General features: G+C 36.0%; 1 protein-coding gene across 2 annotated transcripts in view; it reads left to right on the forward strand.

Moving 5' to 3' along the window:
* Srgap1 (SLIT-ROBO Rho GTPase activating protein 1) overlaps window positions 1-27,542 on the forward strand; it is a 288,940-nt gene that overhangs the window by 171,221 nt on the left and 90,177 nt on the right. For both annotated transcript variants that reach the window (XM_003476114.5, XM_003476115.5), the window contains exons 5-6: window positions 17,625-17,807; window positions 18,288-18,416. In XM_003476114.5, the coding sequence (XP_003476162.1) occupies window positions 17,625-17,807; window positions 18,288-18,416 (312 nt within the window). The remainder of the gene's footprint in view (window positions 1-17,624; window positions 17,808-18,287; window positions 18,417-27,542) is intronic.

Here is a 27,542-nt window from a genome sequence, read left to right on the forward strand (position 1 = left end):
TTAAAATGCAGAGAGCCAGTTATTTTTTAGAGGGACTGAGAGGGAAGATGCTGTTTATTATTTTGAGTCCTGAAAATTCAGGCTCAGAGAACAGCAGAAGCCAGCTCTGAGAATCTCTCACAAACCTAGAGCTAGCACTGTCCTCTCTAAAGAAGAAACTCGCCCCAGGCAAGGTGGAAGAGTCTTTGTGAAAGAGCCCCAGAGGCTTGCCCCCTTGTATCAGAAGATTTTTTTCTGAGTGAGCCTCAAAGAAGTTTTTAATTTTTTTTTTTTTTGGCTAAGTATTTATTTTAGCTCAAGGGCATTTTGAGTATTTGAAATATGCATTTGTATAATGAGAAGGAAAATTCATTCCTTGGAGATGGACTACAAAAAGGCCTGAATTAGAACAAAACACAGAATAAAGGGACATACGGAGTAAAGAATATGTAAAAAACTCCCCCAGTGAAAAATCTCTTTTGAATATCACATTCTCCAGGGTGCCACCTGGAAAACTTTTTTAAAAGCTGTCTATTTAGAGCTCTTGGACTGACGATGTGTTCCTGTGTACCCTGCTGCCCTGGACTGATTGCTAGACACTTGGATGGAAAGAAAGAAGTGTCAGGATCATCTGACTCCCTGCCAACAACCTCTGAATTCTAATCTTGGCTTTGATACTGACTTTGGAGATTAGTTAGCAAATTTAACCCACTGCATTTTCCTGGCCAAGTGATGGGATTAATAAAATTACCATTTCAAGGCAATTTTATGATGACAGCTGTTTGATTAAAAACTTTGTTTGTAGATATCTTTCAGTACATCCTGCCGATTAATGATACCAACTGCTCCCTAGCTCCTGCTTGGTCATTTGATTTTCTTAATAAAACCTGAGAATTAGTTATGGTGGGAGCTTTTTTTTCTCCCATGGTTAAATACACATATTTATCCTATATGATTTTTGAAGAGGTTCAATATTAAATGTTTTTACAATTGTATACCTGATCTGTGACTTAAAATATGATTAACATTTTGGTTTATTTTTCTAAAACATAAACGAATTATTCCACGATTTCTATTCATGATGGTTATCTATTCACAAACTTTAGCCATCCACTTGTTACTGACTTTTTTATTAGTAATATTCACAGAACATACTGTTTATGCTCCTCGTGAGGACTTGGCACGTGTACCTATACATATTTATACATCCCCCTTTCCCCCCTTTCTCCTCTCCCTTCATTTCTCGAGCTCACTCCTATTTGAGAAAGAGCAATCTATTTCTGTTATCTGTCTTTTATTTATTTAAACTTGTGTGTCTGATTTCTTTCATTTAACATGATGATCTCAAGGTGCATCTATTTTTCTACAGATGACTGAGTTTATCTTTCTCTGTGGCAGAGCTGTGCTCCATTGTGTGTAAACATTTGCTTTATGCATTTACCTATTGATGGGCATACAAACTGTTTGCAAGATTTAGCTGTTATGAATTGTGCTGCTGTAAACATGAGCATGCTAATTCCTATGAGTAAGCGATTAGAGCTTCCCCTCTTAAAAATTAATTTGGCTAGGAAATGAAAAAGTGTAGTTTCCTAAAACCAAAAACTCTATAAAATGTTTCACTTTAAGAATCCTTAACAATGAAATACTCTGTCCAAACACTACATTCTGAAATACAGTATTGTGACTTTTAAATGATTACAATGCTTTAATAGCAAGCATCTTAATTATATGCTTAATTGTTTATATTTGGTAGTTAAGGTGTGTAGTTTTGTTATCACTACTTAGCAAACCCATATATATGTATATAACATATGTGGTATAAATGTGGGATTAAAGACAGATGGTACTTGCCAAAACACAGAATACATTATGGTCATTTTCTTTGGATTTACTATCTCAAAATCAACCAGAAATGTTACAGAATGGAAATGTTAAAAAAAAAAAAAAAGTCAAGGAAATCAAGATCTAAATCAGGTGATCCAGTTCACATGCTTTCCCAGCTCATCTGATTATCTGACTTTAAGACTCACAGGCTGATATTTTAGCACTAAATGAACCTTTAGAAATTATTGAATAAACAAGAAATAATCAAAGTAACCTCATTTAGAAGAATATCACAATATGCAGAGATATTAAGTGATTCACTAAAGTTTCAGAGCTAATTCGAGGCCAGGTTAGAACTAAAATTTGGATTTTATTTAAATTCAAGGTAGTAGTTATGTTTCTGTGAGGTGCTTGCTGCCAGGCCAGGAGCTTGAGGTGATATGATACCAGTTCAGGAGGCTTTCAGCATAGCGAAAGTGCCAAAGCAAAGGTGGATTATTAGCTGATCCTTCTATTCTAAGCATGTTATGTAATTAGCTCTTTAAATTCATGCAGCAGCCCTATGAGGCAGGTGAGGCACAGAGATGTGAAGTGCCTTGCCCAAGGTTACACCGCTAAGTCTCAGCAGGTTGTCCCACACACTGTACTCCTTTTAACTGATGACCCTAGTAGAAAACAGACAGTTACTGTTAGCCCTGTATACCCATGAGTTCTCCATTTGTGAATACAGCCAAACATGTATCAAAAATATATCATCTGTGCTGAATATATACAGACTTTTTGTTTTTTTCATTACCCCCTAAATGATATAGTATAACACCTATTTACCTAGAATTTCCATTTGATTAGATATTATAAGCAATCTAAAGATGATTTAAGATATATAAGAGGAGATATGTGTAGGTTAGATGCAAATACTGCATCATTTTATAAAAGGGCTTGAGCATTTACACACAGATTTTGGTATCTATGAGGTGTCCCGGGAACTGTCCCCTGTGGGTACTAGGGGATGACTGGTCTGTGCCTATGGATAAATTCAGGTAGAAAGCTTTGGTGATCCAGGGAAGGTTATAGTGAGAATTGAGAAAAATCACAGCGGAAAGGGTCTTAAAAGGACTTAAAGGGACTTGAAAGGACAGCCAGGCTCTCAGTAGTAGGGGCGATGAAAGAGAGGTAAAGGCTTTGAGGCAAAAGGAACAGCGTGAGTCAAGGCATAGAGCTGGAAGAGGCACAGGATACATTCATAGGATTTCCCTTTGGTATCACATCCATACAGGGAGAAAATCAGAAGTTGAATGATTTCAAGACATTTACGCTAAAATGAGATTGTAAAAAATTATAGGCACAAAAATAATGTCTGGGCTCCCAGTCAAAAACAGCTTGAAAAGTCAAAAAGCTTCTGTGTATAGATTAGCAAAGGCCACTTGTATTTTTTTTTTCTTCTTCTTTTTCTTTTTTGATAACTGGAGGGATAAGTATTCAGTTTGAAGCACAGAGGATATGTGTCACATTCTAAACTATCTTTCATTAAAATGTCCCCACACTAGCTTTCCTTTTAATTGAAGCTGCCATTCTAAGAGTATGGAGCTTTTGTGATTTTAAGATCCCAAGTGTCTTGTGTCCTCTCTTTAAATATTTCATATACTAAACATCGTAACTCAGATATCTAATACACACATGCAACATTGAAGAAGTGTGAGACATTTCCCTGAAAAGAACTAAATAGTTAAGCTACAGGTGACTTTGAAAATCTAGTAGTAAACTTGGCGGCTTTTCATTAAATATGCCCTTCAACATAGCCAACTACTTGAAACTTTCCTTTGCTACCGAAGACTCTTGCTTAGCTTCTGCTTCCGCTGTGTTCATTGTGGCCTTGGTGATGTGTACTCCGTGTGCAAACTCTTGGACATATTCTTTCAGTAGATTAAACTTGTATTTCAGTGCCTCCAAAGACTTCATAGGAAAACCTTTTTTGATACAAGACCTTTTTGCGTGACCTTCTTTTTCACTGACTTTCTCTATTGACTTGTTGAGTAAGGATTAAGTCTTTGTGGCTCAGTTTCTTTGATCCAGGAAGCAAAAACCATCCCTTTGCTTCCCAGGTATGTAAAAATAAACAAGTGAGCATTAGCTGGCTGGGCTATTATGAGCTTAAAAGATACTGCCCACGTCTGTTGAGCTGCTGCAACAAAAGACCATAGATATACAAAGAATAAAAAAATTATTTCTCGCAGTTCTGGAGGCTGAGAAGCTCAAGGCTGACCATTAGCAGGTGGGAATGTCTAGGGAGGGTCTGATTCTGGTGTCACAGGCAGCATCTGCTTACTGTGTCCTTGCATGGTAGAGGGAAATGAAGTCTGTCTCAGGCCTCTTTGTAAGGGCACAAATCCCATTCATGATGGCTCTGCTCAATTGGCTAATCACTCCCATTGTATTTTCCTAATCCCATCACCTTGGGGGTTAGGATTCTAAGATATTAATTTGAGGAAACACAAACACTCAGATAGATGTTTTAGATATGATAGAAAGGAAGAGGAAGTTATTAATTATAATAGCATCCACTAAACATGTACAGTGTACCAGTTACCATGGCATGTATTAGTTTATTTTATCTCCACAACAACCTAATAGTACTATTATTCATAATTTAGAGGTGAAAAAACTAAGGAGAAAACAAGGCAAGCCAGACCAGGCAGCCTGACTTCTGAGTTTAATTATTAGATTATTTATATGTTTTATGTATTCTTATTTGGAGAAGTTTGCCCAGCAAATATGTAGAGAGGTGTTGCAAATTGTAAGGTTCTAGAATTTATGGAGTTCAATTCTGTCTGGCCTTTTCCCAAATCTCTGAACTTGCATTCCATCTCGAAGTCAATTAAATGGCAAGTCCTCAGAGCCCTGCGGCTTTTGCTCTAAAATTGTGGTAGCATAATCTCCATTGCATCCAGGTCATGCACACTGAGAGTCTGGAAGTAGTGGATGACTAGCACAGTCCTGTCCTCAGGGAGCCAGGTGGGAGAGAACCCATGTATGGAATAGGGATAGATAAAGAGGTCTTCACTCTCGAGGCTTTCTGAATGCGTGGATACCTGAATTTAATAATAATGGACTGTTGAAAAGGGTGTGTGAGGTATTGTGAGGAAAAACACAGGTGTGTGAAAAAACACTGCCTAACAAAGAGTTCCATGTGTCTTGCTTGGTATTGCAAATCTTTGTTGTAAAAATGAGTAGACTGTTGCACTGGGCTTTCTTAAGATCCTCCCTGCCTTTACGATTCTTTCTGTGCCCCACTGCAATGAAACACTTGAGAGAAAAGAAAGGAAAATAAGTCTTTGACAAAAATAGAATTTATTGAATAAGATGACATCTATTTTTTGTTAGAATTCTGTGATAACTACAAAGTGGGTACATATTAGAAACTATCCTATGAACTAGGCATATCCTATGAAGTAAGCATAAGCTAGTAAAGAATAAAACCTAATCGGCTTTGTAGTGACATTAATGAAGTCATTTAGGAAAAAGCCTACTTGTGCATAGTAGGGGGATTGAAAAATTTTTGCTGAATATGAATGTTCATCAAAACCGATAATCCCTGTGCATGGTTCAAAGCCTTCAATTAGAAACTGCCTCTAGTAACTGCTAAAAATACAATAAACTCAGATTAAGATAAATAAATATAGTTTACTCTTGTTACAAATAGAAACATTTTCTCTTCAATGAAGCATAACATAATTCATCCTCTTTAGGATATACTAATCAATTTTTATTAAATGGTTTTATTAAAATAAAATATTTCTTAACTAATTGTAATTTATGCTGTTTAGAAATTGGTGTTCAGTTTAGCATTTTCAAAATGTCTAATGTCCTGCACAAACTGAAATGTAACAGTTGAAAAGAGAAGGATGTACTATGTCTGTGTCAGGCCTGTCCCTACCAAAGAGTTCTTGGGTTTTCCTCCTTAATGAGCACTTGATGATTGATCAATAATCAGTTGCAGAGCTAATTAAAGTCACTACAGTGATAAATAATGCTAGGCTAATTCCCTCAATGTAACAGTGTGCTAAACAGACTATAGGAGCATTGTTCATTGCTGGATATTTTCCATGAAGTAAAGCAGATGAGTTATGGCCTCAGAGCCTATGAAGAATTCTAAAGGGGTCTTACGCCTACCTGGCACAGTAGTCGCAGGTCAACAGAAGCAGAAGGAGATAATTAGTTTAATTTGTTGCTATATTAGCTTTTCCTTTCAGTGAAAACTGTATCTACCATCTACCCTGACAATGAAAAAAATTCAACCGCATATAATATTCCCCACGTAATAAATTCTTACACTTGCAATATAGTTGTTACATGTCAGATTAATATCTGAAATCCTGTGCTGAATATTAATAGAGTCTTAGAGTTGGAAATGGCCTAAGAGATTACATGGGCCAACCTCCTCCTTTGTAGGGAGTGTGATCACTATACAATAAATGTGTAGACTTTAAAATTTATTTCAGTAAAAACTGTGTTGTCATTGATCACCCTCAAAACTCTTCCTCTCAATTTAAACACATTATTCTTGCCATTTTCTGAAGCAGTTCTCTAAATCCTCTTTTTAAGCATCTTTACAAGGTGAAAAAAAAAAAAGGAAATATATATAATGAATGCAGCTGTGGAAAGACAGGTTCATTGTAAAAACATTACAGTGCATCCTCATCCTCCTTATTCACCAGCGCTGGCACCCTGTGACTTCTGGCTCTTCTCCAAAGTGAAAATGAGCACAAAAAGTAAATGTCAGGGGTCTATTCAGGGGATTGAGGCAGCCACAATAGTGCAACTGAAGACATCAAAGAGAACATCTAGAACTGCTTCAGAAAGTGGCGAGAAAACGGAATAAGTGTGTTCAAAAGGGGAGTGTTTTGAAGAGGATTAGTGGAAATGTGCCCTTTGCTGTGTATAATATATGATTTTTAAAAAATAAGAATTCACTGTATTTTTTAAAATCACACCTGTGTGCTGAGAAAGCTATGGGCCAGAGGGTTCAGGAAAGCTTGTCTGAGGATCCCATAACCATGCACATCATCTCAGGGTGGATTCGGATCCCAGATATCTAAGGTAGGACTCACCTTCCAGGAACACTGAGCCCTACAGATGAAGAAGCAAAGGTTCACTTTTATGCTAGCAGGAATGACAGTGTGGATGCTATTCTTATGTGCAGACAGCCCCTGACTTAAAACAGTTAAGCTTAGGGTATTTTCAATTTTATCATGGTACAGAAACAATAGGCACTTAGAGGAAACCATGATTTGAATTTTGAATTTCGATGTTTTCCTGGGCTAGCAATATGTGCTACCATCCTCTCTTATGATGCCGGGCAGCAGCTGTGGGCCAAAGCCACTGTCAATCACATGATCTGAAGGAGAAACAACCATTCCTTTTCTGTGTAGTGTGTTTCCAGCAGTTTTAGGGTATAGTGTATTGTTTTCACATCCCATCATGTCTACAAAGCATCCATCTGTGAAGTAGGCTCTGTAGTGATGACTTTGCCCAACCATAGGCTGAAGCAAATATTCTGAATATGTTTAAGGCAAGCTAGTTATGATGTTAGAGGTGAGGCATATTAAATATATTTTTAAATTACAGTATCTTCAATATGTAATGAAGCTTATTGGGATGGAACCATAGGGTAATTTGAGGGGCATTTCTCCTATGGCTAAATGTCATCCTGCTCTAGTTTCTCTGAGCTTTATCAAGTTCTTTTTTTTTTTTTAGCTAATCTATTAAAATACTAGAGAAAAAAGCCTACTACACACAGATGTTATGTGATCACTTTTTCCTTCCATGATTATGCATCTATTTTGTCCTTTGTCTTTCATTCCACACTTCTTAAAAGGTATGAGGTGTGTGGCTTAATTTAATTGTGCTTCTGATTTTGGTCCTGTAGGAAGGCCTCATGCCTACTTGTCACTGCTAATAGATGAGACCATGCTGAGGGTCAGAAAGGCTGAGGTTACAAGAGCTATTTTGCAGCATAACGCAGACCAAAATGCAGGACTATTGTTTCATAGACTGAAGCTCTTCCCATTAAAAATACTTCTCTGTGTAACTGCCCCTGAAACAAAATCCTTAACACTGCACTGGATAGAATGTAATTGTGTTCATGATTTTTATTAGCCTTATTTCCTCCCTGGGTGCATGTGCTATTTCCCACTTTGTTTTGTTTATTCTCTGCATCTCCATTGCTCTGTTGTTTGTTTGGTTGGCAGTCCCTAGTCAGCCGGGTCCAGGGTCGGAGACAATGCCTTTTGTGTAAAGCATTTGCTTGAATTATAAATATAATTTGTGATAAATTCAGACTGTTATGCTAATTTCATTTCAATTTAGCCACAATGAACTTCAAGTTTTCTTTGCTAACCTGGCTATAACATCCTATTTGATTATTCATCTTGGTCTATTTGCTCATTTAAAAACTTTGATAAAATTCTTAATATGTACATAGATAGAAATGTGCTGATTTCTCTCCTTTTTAGAAATGTTAATCCTTCCAACCTTGGAGAAATCATTACATATTAAAATGAATTATTTTGTGGTAGTTGTTTTTCATAATTCAGTAGCTGACATTTACTACACAGTTATTATATGTCATCCTCTTTTTTCTGTGTTGCATGTAACATCTTTAATCTTCATAACTACCTTACATAGTGAGTAATAGTGTTTTAATTTACCAGAAAGGAAATTGAGGCACAGAAAAGTTATATAAGGGTGAAAAGAACTTTCTTTCCACACCCTGAACATTCAGTAACTTGAATCTATAGCACAAACTTAAAATAGCCAAATTAATGATTGGATGTACAAATGTATTAATTTACAACTATACAGGAGTTACACTAAATATGAAAACTTAAAATAGGTCTAGATGGTTGAAGCTTAAATCCCATCTTCACAAAGAAGCGATAACTGGTGGTTGTAGGAAATTTTAAATTTTTTAAGTTTTTAAATTTTTTTTTAATTTTAAAGATAGTAAAATCCAACAAAACAAAACAAAGCCAATCAAAACAAAACAGCAAAATTGGTACAGAACTTCCAAGCAGATACTAAGAAAACAATGATAGCTACCATGGTATATCTTATTATCATCACAATAGTTGTCCATTCCATCAGTATAGCAAAATCAAACCAGAAAAAAAAAACAGAAAAAAAAATCAAAACAGAATATTGAATGAAGCAAAACAATCAGAACAAAGCAAAACAGTAAGAACAATATTGGATTTCAAAGACAAGATAAAAAGAAATCCCCCATATTTGCTATATTACATACTGTCATCCTCCCAAGAGATGCTCAAGCCTACAAAATCAACCAAACAATACAAGCATTTAGTTACTTTATGTGCCTTAGTTGCTGTCAACTCAGCCTGTCCTCCAAACTAGTGGGTTCCTTTGGTGGGGTTGAGGGGTGTTGGTTCTCATCCTGTCTGCCTGTAGGCTCACGGCAGGCACTGACTTTTCTCTTCCTGGAAGCCGTGTAGCTTGCATGGCTTACCAGAAAGGCTGGCTGGTTGGCTTCTTGTTGGATCCTCCCAGTCCCAGCATGGCAGATTCTCGGGAAGCGCTAACTTTTTGTAGGAAATTTTAGAAGGAGTAAGTGTTTTTTATAAAACATACAAATGGGATCAAAGAATAGATTCTGGCCAAGTTCATTTAAGTTCTGGGTATGATGTTAGACCCTCAGTCCCTTCTCTGATCTGCATTTAATCTTTCCTGGTTGGTGGAATCATGAGGAGGAGCTAGAAGGCAAGTGTGTTCCCTTTGTGGAATCCAGTGGAGGGAGAAAAGGGAGCTCCTAAGAAAGGGCTTCTCTCCATGTGCTATTCCTCGGGGGCTTTGAGTTACCAATTTAAAATACCATATTTTGAGGGACATTTTTCTGAGCCCTAGTAGTTACTTGCCCAAGGGAACACAGCATGCAAGCACAGAGATAGATTTGATTCTGTGATACAAGTCTGAGCTCTTAGACACCAAGGGCCCTGCCTCTCAAAAAGATTTCTCCTATAAATGTTATTTTACAAATAGAGTTTGTAAACTCATTTTCATTGACTCAGGAAGAGCCATAAAAGCCCAGGGAGAGGAGAGATGGGCAAGTGAAAGCTCATTATTGTGACAGACCTACTGACTGCAGGGATCAATAACATTTCTTCCCCTGATTCCATGATTGAGAAGAAGAAAATACTACCTGGTGTCACTCACAAGCCTTAGGTGAGAGGTGCAATGTGGAAGGCAGAGAGCTCTATTATAGATACTGGCTAAGTAGCATTAATGTTAAGCTTGGTTCCCTCTGTCTTTACATTGTTTATATAAATAAAATCTATTCCCCGTACCATTCTGCCTAAATGAGCATCTGGACTGAACATATATAAGAAGATGAAGACCAAGCCTGGTACTCCTCCACTTAACTTCCCATTCAATCATCAGTAAAGTCCACCACTGCTCCCCCTTAATGTGTTGACCTCTTCTTTGTTTTATCACAAGGATGGTCTTGCTTCTGTGTCTTCACCATTGAGTAGGGATTGCAGCGTCTCTCTCTTGCCCAAAGCCTAGCACAATACCTGGCATGTGGACACTCAGTAGCTGATTGGTGAATGAATAAATGCAAATCAGCATACATTGCTCCCTGAGACCTGGGCTAATGACCACTTAATTTATATTCCAAATGGACTGGAACCTTTTTCTAAGTATGAACATAGGTAATTTTCTGACCATGCAGGTACCTTTGCAGTCATCTCCTTACTCGTCTCACTGGTGTATTTTACTGTTTATAAGTGGTTTGGACAAGTTTGAGTTTCAGCATGAAACAGCTGAAGCAGCCTTCCTGGCTCTGTGTTTGTTTTGCCTCAGATTTCACAGCTGCCTTTGGGAGACAGTAGCCTGTCCTGTCTGCTTAGAGCCTGGATGTAAGGCCAGGTAGCCTGGCCCCAAAGCCTGTACTCTTATGTTCCTGTCACACCTTAGAAACATCCAAGAATGACAGCCACCCATCCTGCTATATGTGTCCATGCATTCTACCATTTGCCCCATTTGGGAGAGGTAAGCTCAAGGAAGTTGAGAAATGTGCCCCATCCAGCAGCTGCAGTGCTGAAACTCAAACTCAGGTCTGCTGGATTGCAGAAGCTCTGTTCTTCGCCAGGATTGGCGTGGTTTCAAAGAGCAAGAAGGCAGGAGATGGTAGGTATGGGCAAGCTAGCAAGCCATGTCTGGAGGGCTCATCTAAAGAGAGTTCTTGCTGCTACCTGATTCTGAAAGAAAAAAAGAACACCCAGAGTCACAGTGTGTCGCAGCATGGAGAGAGAGAGACTGAAGTGGTTCCACCCTTGGGGGAATCTGTCTTCTTCAGTGTAGCTCTAAAGGTTCAGCTGAGGGTATCCCAGTGGCCTTTCCTTCCCCATGCACCTGAGCAGTTCCTGGGAAACAGTAGGAATGAGCTCCAAGCCACTGGTCTTGTTAGGCTATTACTCACAGAAACTCAGTTTAGAGCCCTCTGTATACTGAGAGTAGGAAAGAGATTTTTTCTCAGAAGAGCTTTTCATGAAGGATTTAGGCCATTAGGAGACGCTGTTATGGGAACATGTTACTTTTCATCCCCTTTTCTCACCAAACTATCACAGCTTTCTTATTTTGTGGGGCTATAAATTGCAATTGGTAAAATTGTAAAATGTATTTTACAAATGATTTAAAACTGTCATTCCATTACACAAATCCCAGGTGTTTAACAGCGGTGTCTTTTTGGATGTGGAGAACGATGGAGATAATGTCAGGAACATAGGTACTTAATAAATATTTGTTAAATGCACAGACAGACTGACGATAAAGTGAGTAAAATGAGCTCTTAGCCTTCATTTGTTTCTCACCAAATGTCTATGTTGCCAATATTGTACATAAGATTGTACATAATTATAATACAATATGTGCAATATTAAGGATCTGAAAACACCTATGGTTCTGTTCACAGTGAGTTGATCTTTTAGGATTATTATGGCACTGGTTGGCACACAGACATCTGTAACACATGGCAGAGGGTCTGAAGTGCTATCAGTATTAGCAGAGTAAGATCACTCTGGTAGACTTGAGCTTGTGTCAGATGAGTCTAGACAAAGACAAGTCCTGGGAAAGGGCATTTAAGGCAGGGGCACACTGGCTGGGTGGAAAACCAGAGGAAGAAAAGTGCCAACTTTGACAAAGTAGATAATAAGTGATTGACTGAGAGGTACCAAAGTGTTGTTGCTTGAACAGGCTGAGTTCAATCTGTGAGATTATTAAACATCATGATGGAGAAAGTCATGTCAAGTTTAAGAAAAAGGCAAGGGGAATGATAACTGAGAAAATGCCTTGTTATGATCATTTCGATTCTCTCTTTTGTTCTTCCACACTAAACAAGGCCACTTTGTACCTATATCTACCCATTCTGTGTATCTTCACCAGATTATTGCTAAAATACTACTTTGAGTATGCTATAAATTCTGTACTTCTTAGCTGGAGCTTCAAGGCTCCTGATCTGGCCTCTGCCAACATAACCAGTCTAACCCTTCAGCTCAGTTACCCAAATTGTCCACTTTAAAGCTCTTCCCTGAACCTTTCCTTTGCCATCTTGGTCTGCTCACACCCACTTTGCTTGTGTGAGCCTCCACCCTCACAACCATTGTGCCATTGCTGAGACCATCTTTCAGCTTAAATGCTCTGCCCTTCATCTGTGCCCACCAAAATATTTAAGGCCCAGATTTTACTCTCCAAAAATGTAAACTGTTACAAGATGGGAAATAGATCTTTGTTTTTTAAAAAAGTGCTTATCAATGCCTTACAGGCAGGAAGCACCAAGCAAATGTTGATCACAGGAATGGATCTACAATTGCTAAGTGTGATTATCTTTTATTTTCTTTTGCCTCCTATAACCAAGAGTAATTGTATTCCCTAGATGAAGAGGCCTTCCAATTGTATAATATTTCAGACTTTAAAGATTATGGCACAGCAGTCCAGAGCACTTCATCTGGAGCCAGATTCTCTGGATTCCAACCACTGTTCTGTCGGTTAACAGCTGTGTGCCCTTGAGCCAATTATTTAACTTTCATCTGTGAAATGGGAAAATATCTACCTCACAAGGATTAAATAAATTATTTGTAAATGCTAAGGCAATGTTTAATGGATAGTACGCATACTGTGTATCTGTGGGTGTGATTATATATGGCATACTTAGATATACACATACAAAGGAAGTACTCAGTAAAGTTATGGACACACAATTTAGTATCCACAATAATGTCATAAGGTAAGCAGAGGCATTAAGCAACTTCCTCACACTGAGTGACTGTAGATCCATTCCTGTGATCTGTATCTTCTAACTCCTAACCTAAAAGTCACACCACTGAGCTTCTCCAACACATATTTTTTTACATTCATAGTAATTTTTAACATTGAGTAATGAAATTTACTACATATATTGTAATTATTTTGATTTAAAGTATAAGAGTAGTGTCAGACATGATACAGGTCTTACAGTAAGAAAAAAAATATCCACAGCTTCTGCACAAAAGTGATTATATAGGAATTCCCAGCCCTACAAGTAGAAATGGGTCACTTTCTACTTGATTATATTTTTCCTGTAGTTGGATAAAGATAAATTGAGTCTTTTGAATGGGGTTTATAATGAAGTTTTAATATTGAAGATTTCAAATAGGAAAATATACTACTTACTATATTTCAATGGCTATATATCTGTCTTACTAACTGATATGTAAAGACTTGTGTTTGAGGGAGAAGCTGTTATTTTATAGTATATAATCAAAATGCACCATTGTAAATAAAAGCTTTTTTCACTGCAAAAAAAGAGCTGTTGTTTTATTTTAAATAGAAAGACGAACTGTCAACAGTATACATTTAAATAATGCAATTCCTACTTGAAATCAGTATCCCTCAGTTAGAACAAAAAGATTTCATAATTTTTTGCTGAAGTTTTAAAGTTCACTTATTGTAACTTTTAAGACTTGAAAGAAGAGTGGAAATGCAAAATCAAGTTGGAAAACTGAACAAATAAATTTATTCTCTGGCAGTTAGCGCTAAACTAAGTAGAGAATCTTTCACTATTGTGCTGAACTCCATTGTGAGAAATTAAATCCTTTGCATGTGAGTGTTCAGACTCTAATATTTTCCTTTTAACTTGGACTGTTTAATAAGAAATACTATACTGGCAGTCAGCTTGGTGTATTTCTCTTATTCCAAGGTTTAGCTTATTCACATTACCTGCTTACAGTAACCCTCAGTTTCAAGTAAAACAAGAGTCAGAAGGACAGGTCTTTTCTTTCTGATGAATTGAAAAGAAATATTTCTGAGAGATCCAGGGCTGTGTGCAATGTTTTTGCATCCAAGTGTGGTGGAAGTCCGCTTTCTGCCTCCCTGGCTATTTATTAGCAAGAGGAATACTAACAGCAAAGAAACTCAGTGAGTAGGGCCTGGGTATGCATTTGGGCTTTTTCAACCTGTCTTTAAGGTATAACTGAACGAGGACCTGAATGGTACGTGGTTTGCTTCAGGCAGGGAACATAAACAGAACCAAGCTAGCAATGCAAGTGGTGTAGTAGATTCATTGACCTTGCTGTTTGCCCAGCTGCCGGGTGACTCCCTTCTCATTCCTCAGCTGCCCAGCTGCTTCCTAGTGCTATTTTATTTTTCTTTTAAACTGGAGTTGCCAACCAAACTTCCCCCATAGGTTCAATAATTATTAAAAACAGATAACTTTCCAGTGGCACATGCCCAGAAAAAACTGCAACTATTTTGTCGTTTAGTCTTTAATCAGTTCTTGCTCAGTGTTAGAAGGACATTATCAGGTTATAATGAAATAAGTAAAAGGCTCTCTTCACTGGTCTCGTATTTTACCCTTCAAAATAGTTATCTTCAAAATGTGCCACTGAACTATAACAAAGAATTTTTTAAAATGAAAAGAATAGAAATAAAAGTTTCAAAACAGGCTAATAAGAGAATCACAATAATATAATACATTGCATATCGTTATCTTCATAGTAGTTATTCTGAGTGCAAGGTATAGGCATGAAATATTGCCCAGCAATATTGGCACAAACCTTTCTTTTCAGTGAAGAAACTAGCTGTATAACTATCTTAGCTGTCATGTGTATATATATATATATTTTTTTCCTTTTTTCCTTCCTTCTTTTTCCTGTTCCTCCATCACAGTTTTTCTTTTCTTTTGAACAGTTTCTTCCCAATTCACCAAATCTGTTGTACATTTTGGATCTTATTTACTCATTTAGCTTTTCACACTAAGTGACACAAAGTTTGCACATGTGATTCTGATTTATTTCCCTTATGAGTATGATCGTGAGTTGCATCCATTTACCTATAAAAGTCACAAGTGTATCATTCTTTATGACTGAGTACTACTCTCTCTCTCTCTCTCTCTCTCTCTATATATATATATATATATATATATATATATATATATTTAAAAAGAACACATTTTATATCTGTTCCTCAGTTGATGACATTTGAGTTTCCAAGGTTTAGCTATCACAAATTGTGCTGCTGGGAGTGCACATATTAGTGTACATTTATCGCTGCAGTATGATGTTTTTAATTCTTCTGAGAAAATATCCAGAAGGGGATCGCTGGGTCAAATAGGACTTCTAAGCCTACTTTTTAGAGGAATCTCTACACTGATTTCCACAGTGATTGCATCAGTCTACAGTTCCCCACCAGTGGAGAAGGTTTGCTTTATCCCCACAGTCCCTCCAACATTTATTGTTGCTTGATTTCTTGATAATAGCCATTCTTTTGGGCTGAGATGGAATGTCAGCATTGTTTTAATTTGTATCTCTTGAATGACCAGTGATGTTGAACATTTTTTCACATACTTGTTTGCCTTTTGTGTTTCTTCATCTGCAGTGTATAGTCCTCTCAGGTTCCCATTTTGGATTGGGTCTTTGAATTTGAGGGACCCGATTTAAGAAAAGATATTTTCTACCTTATTTTGTAATCTGTATTTAACTTAATAAATAGATTCATTCCTGTGATACTTTCAAACTATTTTAAAATTTACCTTTGAAATGAGAAAAAAATTCATTACATAAAAACATTACCATAATCTCAGCTTCACAAAAACTATCCTTTAGTTATAAAACTGAATCTGAATAACTTTTGGGCATCTGCAGTAAAAATCTCTCTTCTGTGAATGACAGTGTGACATCACATGTGAGAAAAGACTAGCACCCCAAAGTTTAGGCCTGGGCACCAAGTTCTAGTGTGTTCCTTGATATACCAGTTGTACTGGAGTATCATACTTATGTATGTTATTTCTCTGCGAAGTATTTTGTGCACAAAATACACAGGTTTCAGAATTTTCCAGATGACTACCTCTGCAGTTCACAGCACATTGGAATTTTATTATAAGGCTATGGTTGTCAGGTAAAATTCTGAAAATCTGTACCTGTTATTCTTCTATACATAAAACCACAAAATTAAATGTAGCAATTACTACAAAAGTAAGTGTTCAGTGTCTTTATTCCTTATTTGAGAAGATATTGAGTATGCTATCAGGAGTACATTAAGAGATGACTGTACAGATCAGTTTGGTTTTGTTTTATTTTTAATTAACAGTGTAAAATTGACATTGTTTTTCAAAGCCACAAAAATGTGTATTCTGTAACCCCAAAATTGAAATTCTAGAAATTTATCCTAGGAAATATGACACAATTTTGTGCACAAATATTTTTGTACAATGCTATAACCAATTTTTTAAAAAAACTGAGAATTCATTATATAAGTTTATAATATACATGGAAAGATATATTATAAAATGCTATGTTCCATACTTTACTAAAACAGCAATTAAATACACCATTTCTAAACAGAGAAAAAAGATAAGATATACATGAACAGCTTCAACACTGCTTAATTATAAAGCAAAACAATGATATAACCCTAAAATATTTAATAATATGGAGTTGATTAAATAATTACATCATCATCTTGAGAAATACTATAAAACCCTTCAAATTATATTTTATGGAATATTTAGTGATACAGGAAATTGTTCTTATATATTAAAATGGAAAAGGTCATTAAAATTGTGTACATACAATGATACTAGTTTTTTTTTTAAAGGGAGAAATGATGTCATGGCATTTTATACAATGAAGTATGAATGTGTGTGTGTGTGTCTGTTATGTGTATGCTGTGTACTTTCGTAGGAAAAATATTGAAAAAGTAGATACCAAATCTTAATAGTGGTATTATTTTTTATTTTCTTTTTTTATCATTTGTTTTCTGCTTGGATATGAAGTATGACTTTGCAGTCAGAAAAACAATTTTAAAAAAACTAAAACTATTTATAAACCTTAATATTTACATTTAGTATTTTGGCAAGTGGCTTTTGTACAATAAATTTCCTTTAGTAAGAACTCTACTGGTATGGAATTTCAGTTGGACTAACACTTATCCATGGATAAATAGTTTAGACTGCAAATTAATAGTGCAGAGGAGATTTTATAGATACTTAAGCTTAAGAAAACTTTTCAAGTACATTGAAAAATATGCATAGGATTCAGTAAATCATTTTTTCATCAAAGCCTATCCCCTAACTACCTTCTCCTGGTAGGTAAATTTGCATATTTTTTTGCATTATGTAGAAACAATAGGCCATAATTCTTCTCTTTTACCTGCAATCTGACTTTCTTTGCTAGTCGGAAGGTGATATTTTTACCACACATATCACATGATGATTCCCCTTCACTATATAAGTTACAGGCAGACGTCTTTTAACAATGTGGATCACTTTGTCACAGGTGATGAAAACATACCATATGTATCATGCGGAAAGCATCAGTGCAGAGAGCAAGCTGAAAGAGGCTGAGAAACAGGAGGAGAAGCAAATTGGAAGATCTGGGGATCCAGTTTTCCATATTAGGCTAGAAGAAAGACATCAGCGACGAAGCTCTGTAAAGAAAATTGAAAAAATGAAAGAAAAGGTAAGTAAAAAGTGTATCGAAAAACCCTTCTGTCCTCATTTGAGGAGACAGTACAGTACTAAAAACATATGCAATAAATAGCTTAGAGACATGCATTGTAAATTATTATGAAAAGACATGCACTTCCTCCTATGGGAATGAAAAATGCTTGAGACCTATAAAAATCATGTAGTAACAGCTGGCCATCATTTAGTGTTGAACGCCAAATATTCAGTATAAATGTGGAGAACTTGAATATTAACAAAGAGCTTTCGTTGTAAATGGGCCTGAAGCCCAACCAACTACATTGTTATTCTCCCTAGCTGGGTAATTTTAGTTTGTTATTTAAATCAGTTTCAAATGTACTTTTCACAGAACACTTCAAGGGTCATTTGTATATGTGGAATACATTGCTCGATTAATAAAAATAAATGCATGTTTCTGTCTTATTTTTAAATGATTTTACTATCTTTGCCAATACCAGATCTTTTTCATTTTCAGAGACAAGCTAAGTATTCAGAAAATAAGCTAAAATCCATTAAGGCACGGAATGAGTATCTCCTAACACTTGAAGCAACCAATGCCTCGGTTTTCAAGTATTATATTCATGATCTCTCAGATTTAATTGATGTAAGTACTTAGAGTTTTTATATTTTCTATATTAAGATGGAAATAATAGCAGCTATAGTTCACTAATTGGAAATTATCAGCATTTACTAAAATAATGTTATTTTATGTAATACTCGGGGGAAAAAATACTTCTAATTCAACTGGGCATAACCCTTAGACCGAAAGTTCAGTCTGTAGCCTGTGGGCTGCTTGCTGGACAGCTAGTTTTGCCCGTGCCACAGGATCGTAAACTTGTAACAATGTGTTGAAATGGCTTTTAGCAGTGTTTTTCATGAGTTGAACACGCTCCAGCGTGGACTGCATAGGTGGCGATGGAATGCTCTGCAGGGAAGCGCGCAGATCTGTGCTGCCTCCCACCCACAGCCCACGGTGTATCAGACGTCACCTGTGCTTGTGTGAGTTTGGCAAGCAAAACACAGCAGTTACCCATAATAGTGTGTTAACCAACCTACATGGGTATGCGCCTGTGAAGGTGTGTGTTTATTGTTATTAGGCAGACATATGAGTTTCCTTATTTAATTATTAAACTTGAATGTGTGCTATTTTGTAAAAGAATTTAAGAACTTAAAAATAATAGTACAAAAATATGCCAAACCATATTTTGCTCATCATATTGTTATAATTATACATACAACATCCCTAGTACTAGAGATGCTACAATAAGTTTAAAAAAAAAAAAGGAAGTTTTATTACTTATGTAATTTAACTAGATTATATATTGTCTGTGGGGGCCAAGATAATTCCTCCTCCCTCAGTATATCCCAAACAAGCCAAAAGCTTGGCTCTCACTCTGAATTGTAAGATGCCTGTGAAAACATGTGTCCCTTAAAATCAGTATAAAGCAAATTGTTGAGTTCTAGAAAGATGTAAATGACTGGTAAACTCATCCAGAAAGGTGACCTGCTCATTTTCAAATTATGACATGGCACAGCCCTAAATTCATTGTTTCAAAATATGTTTATTGGGCCTCACTTTTGGGAAATGCTGAGTTTCTGTGAAACCTCATTCAATCCATATTGCGTGCAATTTCATTTAGAGAAGAAAAATACAGGTACTAAGCAATGTTTGTACAAATGATAGCTTTATTAAGGTTCTGGTAAAAACAGGGAAGCAACATAGAGTCTACACTGACCACTTTTATAGACTTAGCTGTCTCTCCTTTTTTGCTAGGATATTATATAAAAAGCAGTAGTTGTGCGCATTTAGAATTCTCCAAATACATATTCACAATTACATTTACCCAGTGTTTACTAAAAAGCACCAAGTACCATAAGAAGACACAGATAAAGGGATCCAAGTTCTGAGAATTACCTACTATAAATTTATTCATACTCTGTATTATTGGATCCAACACTTTTATGATGTTGTTAAATTATATTTTATGACTCATAGTATCTGTAATTAAACATACTGTAGGTTAAAGCAAATTTATTTTTATGGTAAGTCTAAGACTCAAATATTCAGCTGTTTAAATTAGAGCTAGTTTCTAACTTTTCTGAAACAATTGAGAGAGGGAATTAATTCAGCTCACTGATACTCTTGATGTGTTTTTTCCTTTTAGCCTCAAAACAAGTTTAGCTTGTAGAACAATTTCTTTGTACAAGACCATGCAGTAATAAAACCAGGGAAAACTTTTTTCTATTTTCATTGATTACAAGAGATTGCTGTAAATGCAGAAACTTTTGTTGCTGTTTTTAGTACTCATTTTTTCTAGCACTGTGGTGAAAGAAAGGTTTTTCTGTAAGACTGCTAGCAGAATTCCTGAATAAAATATTCCACTAAGTTTCCTGAATAAAATAAAAAGTTTATGACCGCTGTTTTTAAACTCAGATTTATAAGGCCTGTACCAACCATAAAGGATACTAAAAGAATTAGTTCTGTGTAACTTCTATATGTACTGGTTTTGATTTAGAAATTACTTAAGTAATGTTTGGAGTAGTTGGCTAAGTCAGTTTTTGCACAAGGAAAACTCCATGTATTAAAAAAAGTATTTCTTTAATACCTACAAGTTGTCAAAACTTTCTTTATTAGTACAGGTTTGCAATACATAATGAATGCATTCACTGTGGGAAGTAGGAACATATCCTTTCACATCTTGGGCTTTTTCACTTAGCCCCCGCCCATCTGTGGAAGGTCTACCTCCCTATTTCCTGTCTTATAAGGGAAGCCATGCAATATTTAACTTTCTATGTCTGATTCATTTTCCTTAATATTATGGTTTTAAGGTGCATCCATTTTTCTGCATATGACTCAAATGTATCCTTCTTCAGGATTGAGAAGTACACCATTGTGTGTAAAAACCACATTCGTTTTATCCATTCATCTGTTGATGGACATTTAGGCTATTTCCAAGACAGCTATTGTGAGTAGTGCTGCTGTAAACTTGAGTTTGCACGTATCACTTTAATATGATGTCTTTAAATCTTCTGGGAAGATACCCAGAAGAGGTGTAATTGGGTCAAATGGAATATCTGTTTTTAATTTTGTGAGGGCTCTCTACATTGATTTCCCTATTGGTTGTACTAATTTACATTCCCATCAACACTGTGGAAAGGTCCCTTTTCCCCCACAGCCTCACTAGCATTTCCTGTGCTTTGAGTTTGTGGTGAAAGCTGTTCTTCGTAGAGTAGGATGAAATTTCAGCATTTTGATATGTACTTCTTTCATGGCCAAAGATGCTGAACATTTTTTTAATTTACTTATTGGCCATTTGCTCTTCTGAGAAGTGCCTTTTATTTTGAGAAGTATAATTTTTTTTAGTTCTTTACGTATTCTAGATATTAGCCCTCTATCTGAAAAATATCTGGTGAAATTTTTTTGCCAGTCTCTAGATTGTGTTTTCATTCTATTGTTTCCTTTGCTATGCAAACCTTTTTAATTTGTTGCAATCCTGTTTATTGATTCTTGCAGTTATTTGTTGTGCAGTTGAGGTTCTGTGGAGAAAGTCCTTGTCTTTGCCTATCTTCAAGAGTTTTACTTATTTTATCTTCCACAGAGTCACTGTTTCTGTTTTAATGTCAAGATCTTCAATCTATTTTGCTATTTTTAGTACCACATGAGGGATAAAGTGTGTATTCATTGTTCCTCATGTGGTTAATTACTTTTCCTAGCACATTTGTTTAAAAAAGCTGTGTCCTCCAGTTTATGTTTTTGGCCCCTTTATCAAAGATCAGATAGCTGAATGTCCTGGGTTATTTCTGTGTCCTGTCTTCTGTTGCCTCCTCTGTTCTGTCCCACTGGCACATACATCTGTTTCTGAAACACTATTGTTTTTCTTTTCCATTTTCCTTTATTTTTAGTTAAGTTTTTGTTTCAATTGAGATATACATAATGATCCCCTTCATATAGGGAAGCTGCACCTGTACATAATATACCCTGATTCCTCTTTTTTCCCCCATGCCCTCATCTTCCTTCATCTCCTCTTGCCCTCCTTGTTTACAAAGCTTTGATTCTGTTTTGTCCTTCTATTATCTTTTTTTCTTTTGACAATGAGTACCCAACAATGACCACAACACACAACAGAGTCCTCACTGTCATAAAGTTTATGTATATGTTGGGAAATGGACTATAAACAAATTTACACGCATACACATAAATGCACAGATGTATAGTAAGTGACAGTGCCATGAAAAAAAGTATAAAAGACCTATATGGTGGTGTACTTTTGACAGGTGATCAAGAAAAGCCTGATATTTGATTAAAGAGGTGAGCAGGGGAACTACATGGCCACCTGCGGAAGGAACCCACATGCGGGAGGATTAGCTGGGTGAAAGCTGTGGAAGCAGAGGTGTGTTCCCTGCAGGGAGAGGGCTGTCCCCACAGATGGGGGATGTTCCCCGAAGGTGTGATACATTGGCCAGGCAGGGGTGCGTTCCCCAGGCAAAGGAGTGTTCTGCAAGCTCGCCTTTTTTATCATATATCAAAGACTGGTCTGGCTGGAGCTGAGTTAGGAGGGAAGGCCTGGGAGAGAAAGTCAGCATAACACTGATCACTTCGGGTCTTTTAGACAGTAAGTGGGTTTGGATTTGTCAAGGTGTGATAGGAAACTGCTGAGGGGTTTTGAGTAGGAACGTGACATTTCCTGATGTACACTGTAAAGACTCTTGACAGCTGAGTAGAAGTCAGACTGGATGTCAGGCATGGACATAGAGAGCTATATCAAGAGGGTTTGTTTGTTTGTTTGTTTGTGTTTTGCAGCATAAAGATGATGCTGGCTTGGACAGGTGTGGCAGTGACAGGCCTGTGAGAAGTAGTAGAATGCAGAATATATTGAAGATACAGCTTGTAGGACTTTAATACAGGGCATGAAAACAAAAACAGACTAAAAGCCTAACAGAAGACTCCTGGGTTAATGATAGTGTCATTGAAAGAGATATAGAAGAGTAGTTGGTGTTTCATCTAATAAGATTTAGATAACTGAAGGACATTGGTGGGAGATGCATAGGACCATCTGTAATCTTTTTGAAATGTACAGGACAAGGGCTGGGGATTTAGCTCAGCAGCACAGCGCCTGCCTGGCAAGAGCGAGGTCATGAGTTCAGTCCCCGGTACCAAAAAAAAAAAAAAAAGTGAAATGTACAAGACAAAAATCATATGCTGGGATCATGAATGTCACTATTGTCATGAATAGTTTTTTACCTCTTAGTATGTGACAGGCAAGTTTCTTAGCATAATGTCATCTATTTTCAATCTTGTGAGATTAAAAACTGCTTTCTCTAATGTATAGATTAAAAAATGACTAAAGTAAAAAAAATTAAAACTGAGGCTTAGCCAACCTACATAATTTGCCTAAGGTAACAATAACAGTAAGTGATAGGCTTCAGAACTTCATTTTTATAACATCCAGTTCTACTTAACTCTGATCTAAATAAGTAACAGTTGAATGTACCACCTGAATTTCAATTTTTTAAAAGCTTTATATTTTTAAAAGATCAACCTTAAATTTAAAATGTGAATAATTCTCAAATAATACATCTTCAACATGAATTTTGAAAGAAATGACATGAAATTGGTTTACTGTTATAGTCAGCTGAAATTTAGTACTCTTAGTAAAAATAATTGATCTGTTCCTTGATTTGCTTTTAAAGAAATCAACCTGTGACTGTGTACATTCTCAAATGGCTGTTTATTTTGTAGGAATCCAATTTGCATGCATAGCATTGATTGTAAAAACCATTAAGCTTGGCCCTTTCTGGTGAAAAATAAACTGGTTGATTATTATGCAAAGGTATTTTAGACTCCTTTGTGCTCTATAAGTTTATCTGACACAAGACATTTTGTCCTGAGCTAATAATAATGAGAATTTATATGCCTCTAGGGGGAAAAAGTCAAGATGTCTTTAATGAATAGCATTTTGTATGAAGAATGACATCAAAGACAGTAAATGTATCTTGATTAAACCAAGCATTAGAATCATAAAAAGTCATCAAATTTGAGACGTCCCTACATAAACCTCCACTTTCCCCTTAGCATCTGTTCATTTCAAAAGCCCTCTCTTCCCTAGCAATAGATCATGAATGGATCTGTTGCTATCACAAAGAAGTCAGATGTATGTTTTCATAGAACATATATTTTTAAACTATTTATTTTTATTGTATAAGCAGTGCCTGTTGTAGAAAACTAAAAATACTACCAGCCAAAATAAAATGAGCACATTCTTACCATCTGAGGTCATCATTAGCAAAACTCAGTGGGCCCCCCACTAGAATGACGATATATAATCCCACTTTACAGTTAGCTCTGTAACCTACATTCTCTCCATCTTTCTATCTCAGTAGACATTTCAGCTAATAATCATACCCTATTTCCATTTCTGACCCCAAAATATGTTTCACAGAAAGCTCCAGCTTCTGGATTTGCCTAATTGTCTCTTTATTATGTCATTATCTGTTCTGTTTCTCTATCCCCTATGTATTTTCTACACAGTGAACTCTACAAATAAGGAAGGGCTAGATGAACTCAAGTTAATCACTTTACAATAGAATGCATCACAGATGATGTTTCTATGTCATATGTAGCCATGTGACAACATCTGTTTAACTCATCAATAGCAGTACTAAAATTTCAGGCTAAACCTGATGTGACTGATTCCTCTATCGCTTCAGTAACATTTTATCTCTTAAAGGGAGGGGATATGTTTTCTTCTTACCTGTATGCATGGCATACTTCACATTTTAAAATGAAAAATAGGAAATTATAAAAATGACAAAAGTGTACCTTAAATATTTTAACCTAAATAAATCTTACCCATGTACTTACCAATCTTTCGATGTTATGATTTTTATACAGAGTTCTAAGTCGTCTTCCTTTATAGAATCACTTCCATTATGTATAATCTATGATTTCTAGTTTTGCGTTATTTTTTGTAAAGGAGACAATACTCTATATATTTACCGTGTTTTCAGCATCTTACAGAGTTGTCACTCCTTTACTTCATTTGTAACAACTTTATTTATTCTTAAGTGCTCCTTGATACTTATCTTATCAGTTTATTTAACATTTAAACTGTAGTTGTAAATATAAATGCACTGGATGTAGTGGCACACACTTGGGAGGCTAAGGCAGGAAGGTCATTAGTTCAAGTCCTACCTAGGTAACAGTGTCTTAAAATAAAATGTGTACAAGGTTAGGAATGTAACTCAGTGCAAAGACATTGACTCAATTTCCATCAACACAAAAAATTAAAATAAATGTAAGTGTGACAAACTTTGTATACAGATTCATCATTGCAGCAGAAATATATAGGAGTGTTAGCGAGCACCTACTAGCTGAGTGTGCTTACAGTGATATTGAATCCAGTCCCTATACTTTAGCAAGAATATAAACTTCTGAAGAAAGCCAGAAAATAATATTTGGCTTGTGAGCCATATGATCTCTGTCACAACTTTTCAACTGTAATGCAGAAGCAGCAGAGATTATAAGAAAACATGATGGTTGTGTTGCAGTCAAACTTTACTGAATCACAGCTTGTGGACCTTGCTTTAGAGGATGAGCCAACTGTGAAGCCAGTGTCACTTACACAAAAGACTGTTAAGAGGGTTTCTGCTCTGTCTCTAAAGGAAATCCTAAGTAGATTTTAGTTGTAGATAGTTAGCTTTGGAATCAAGTTGAAAATGGGACAGAGTTAACTCCACAATAAATAAGGATTTCAGTTATGTCATTCTAAAGAATAAATGTGAATTGTTAGAAATATGTTGCATATTTTAGCCATAGGAAGTTTTATTAGTTTGAAAAGAAAAGAACATGATTGTAAAGGAAAATAGATTATAGTTTATAAATATTAGATTTAAATATGTAGGATCATTATTATTCCCAATGTTAAGGGCAAAAGAATCTATAATTTGTCGTGTAAGCATCAGGATAAGTACAACTCAAAGAAAAATCATAGGCAACAAATATTTGTAATTGAAAGCTGTGAGTTTCCAATGACTATGATTTACTAAGAGAAATTATTAGAAAACAGTACAAGTCTTAATGCTAAAATCTAAAATCAAATTCACTACTCTGTAACCTTGAAATTCTTAAAACAACTAACATAAAGACTGCAAATCTTGTACTCTACTTTAAAGATAACAATACTCAATGTATTAACTATTGCTTTTCTCTTATTATTTTGTTATGAAATTTTGTTTTCCTTTTTCCATAAGATAAAATAAAATTCATGTATATTTATATATATAAAAAGATTACATCACTAGTAATATAGCCTTATCCAGTCCAGTTCTTCATTTTCAAGTTGAACTCAGAGAAACAAACTCCTCAACAATAAAATCTTTTGATGCTTTGTTGCAGAGTACCTGCCAAGTAATAATAAAGTATTTGTCATCTAGTACAATTTCGTGGTCTCAGATTTCTCCCTATGAAAATTTGCAGGTCATTTTGGAGCTTGAAGGATAAGTCTTTGTTCCAATTATAGAATGTTGCCAGGGAATAATCTCCTACTCCAGCCAGTTCTCTTTATAGGGATATCTGTCACAAGTGTTTTATTGACCATTTATGCAGAATTAGATTGAAATTAGATTGCATCATATATCCCATGCTGTTTTTATGATTTCTGACTAATCAGCTATGTTAAAGCTTTTAGCCTTGTCTTTTTGTCTCTTGGGACATGCATTTAATTAAAAAAGCAACTTATTCAGGGTTCAGAATTTTCTTAATTAGTTTGACTTTTCCTCATATACAGTATTATTAAGATTTATGCAAGAAATCCTGCCAACTTGTAATACTGTATTCCCCATTAGACCTGAAGTCTTATTAGGAAGATTATACAGAGATCATATTAAATGGGTTAGGATATTGTAGTGATCATGTAAACTAATTTAGGTATGGTTTTTTCTGTTGTGGTAGGAGTATTTAAAAACTGAAGTGAGTTACATGACTGAAGTCATTGGCATTTTAAGTTCCTTCCAGTGAGGTTACGATGGCCTTTGCTTAAAGGAAACTGTGCCTACCTATTTTTCTCTTGCAGCACAAATTACTTGTTCTTTCCCTAGTCAGTACTTGCTTGTCTTTCTTGGAATGTTGGAGATGTCCTAAAGGATCATCTTTGACCCTCTGTCTTTTGCTTTATCCCTTTGCTTTGTCCCTTATTTGCAGCCTTGGCCATGTTCATGGCCTCAGATTTTGTATCTAACTGTGTACTGCCCGTCTCTTGCTAGATGTCTAATAGGCCTCTTGTATGTGTCAAACTCCTAAAACAACTTTTTATATCCATTTACCCCTACTGTTAACACCTTACACAAACTCAACTTTCTTCTTCCTATTTTTCATGCCTCAGAAAATAACATCACTTTCCACCCAGCTGCACAAGCCAAACCCCAATTCTGTCACTCTCTACATATAAATGAATCAGAAATTCTATTATCTCTATCTCTCTAAATGTCCCAAACTTTCACTTCTCACTGCCTGCACTGTCTCCTAGACAAAGCTTATCTCTTACCTGCATTGCAATACAGTCCCTGTTCCAAGTTCTCCAAAGACCTCTCATTGTCCTTAGAATTAGATCTAAATTATTTACTAAGGCCCTCTATGAATATGTGCCCACTTGCCCCTCACTGCCAGCTCTCTCAACTCTACCCTTAGTCGCCATATCTCAAGTATACCATCCTTCTGTTCCACATCACTGCC

This window comes from Cavia porcellus, unplaced genomic scaffold (genome assembly GCF_034190915.1).
Source record: "Cavia porcellus strain 051 isolate PalLab524CR breed Dunkin Hartley unplaced genomic scaffold, mCavPor4.1 scaffold_8, whole genome shotgun sequence".
Taxonomy (NCBI): Eukaryota; Metazoa; Chordata; class Mammalia; order Rodentia; family Caviidae; genus Cavia; species Cavia porcellus.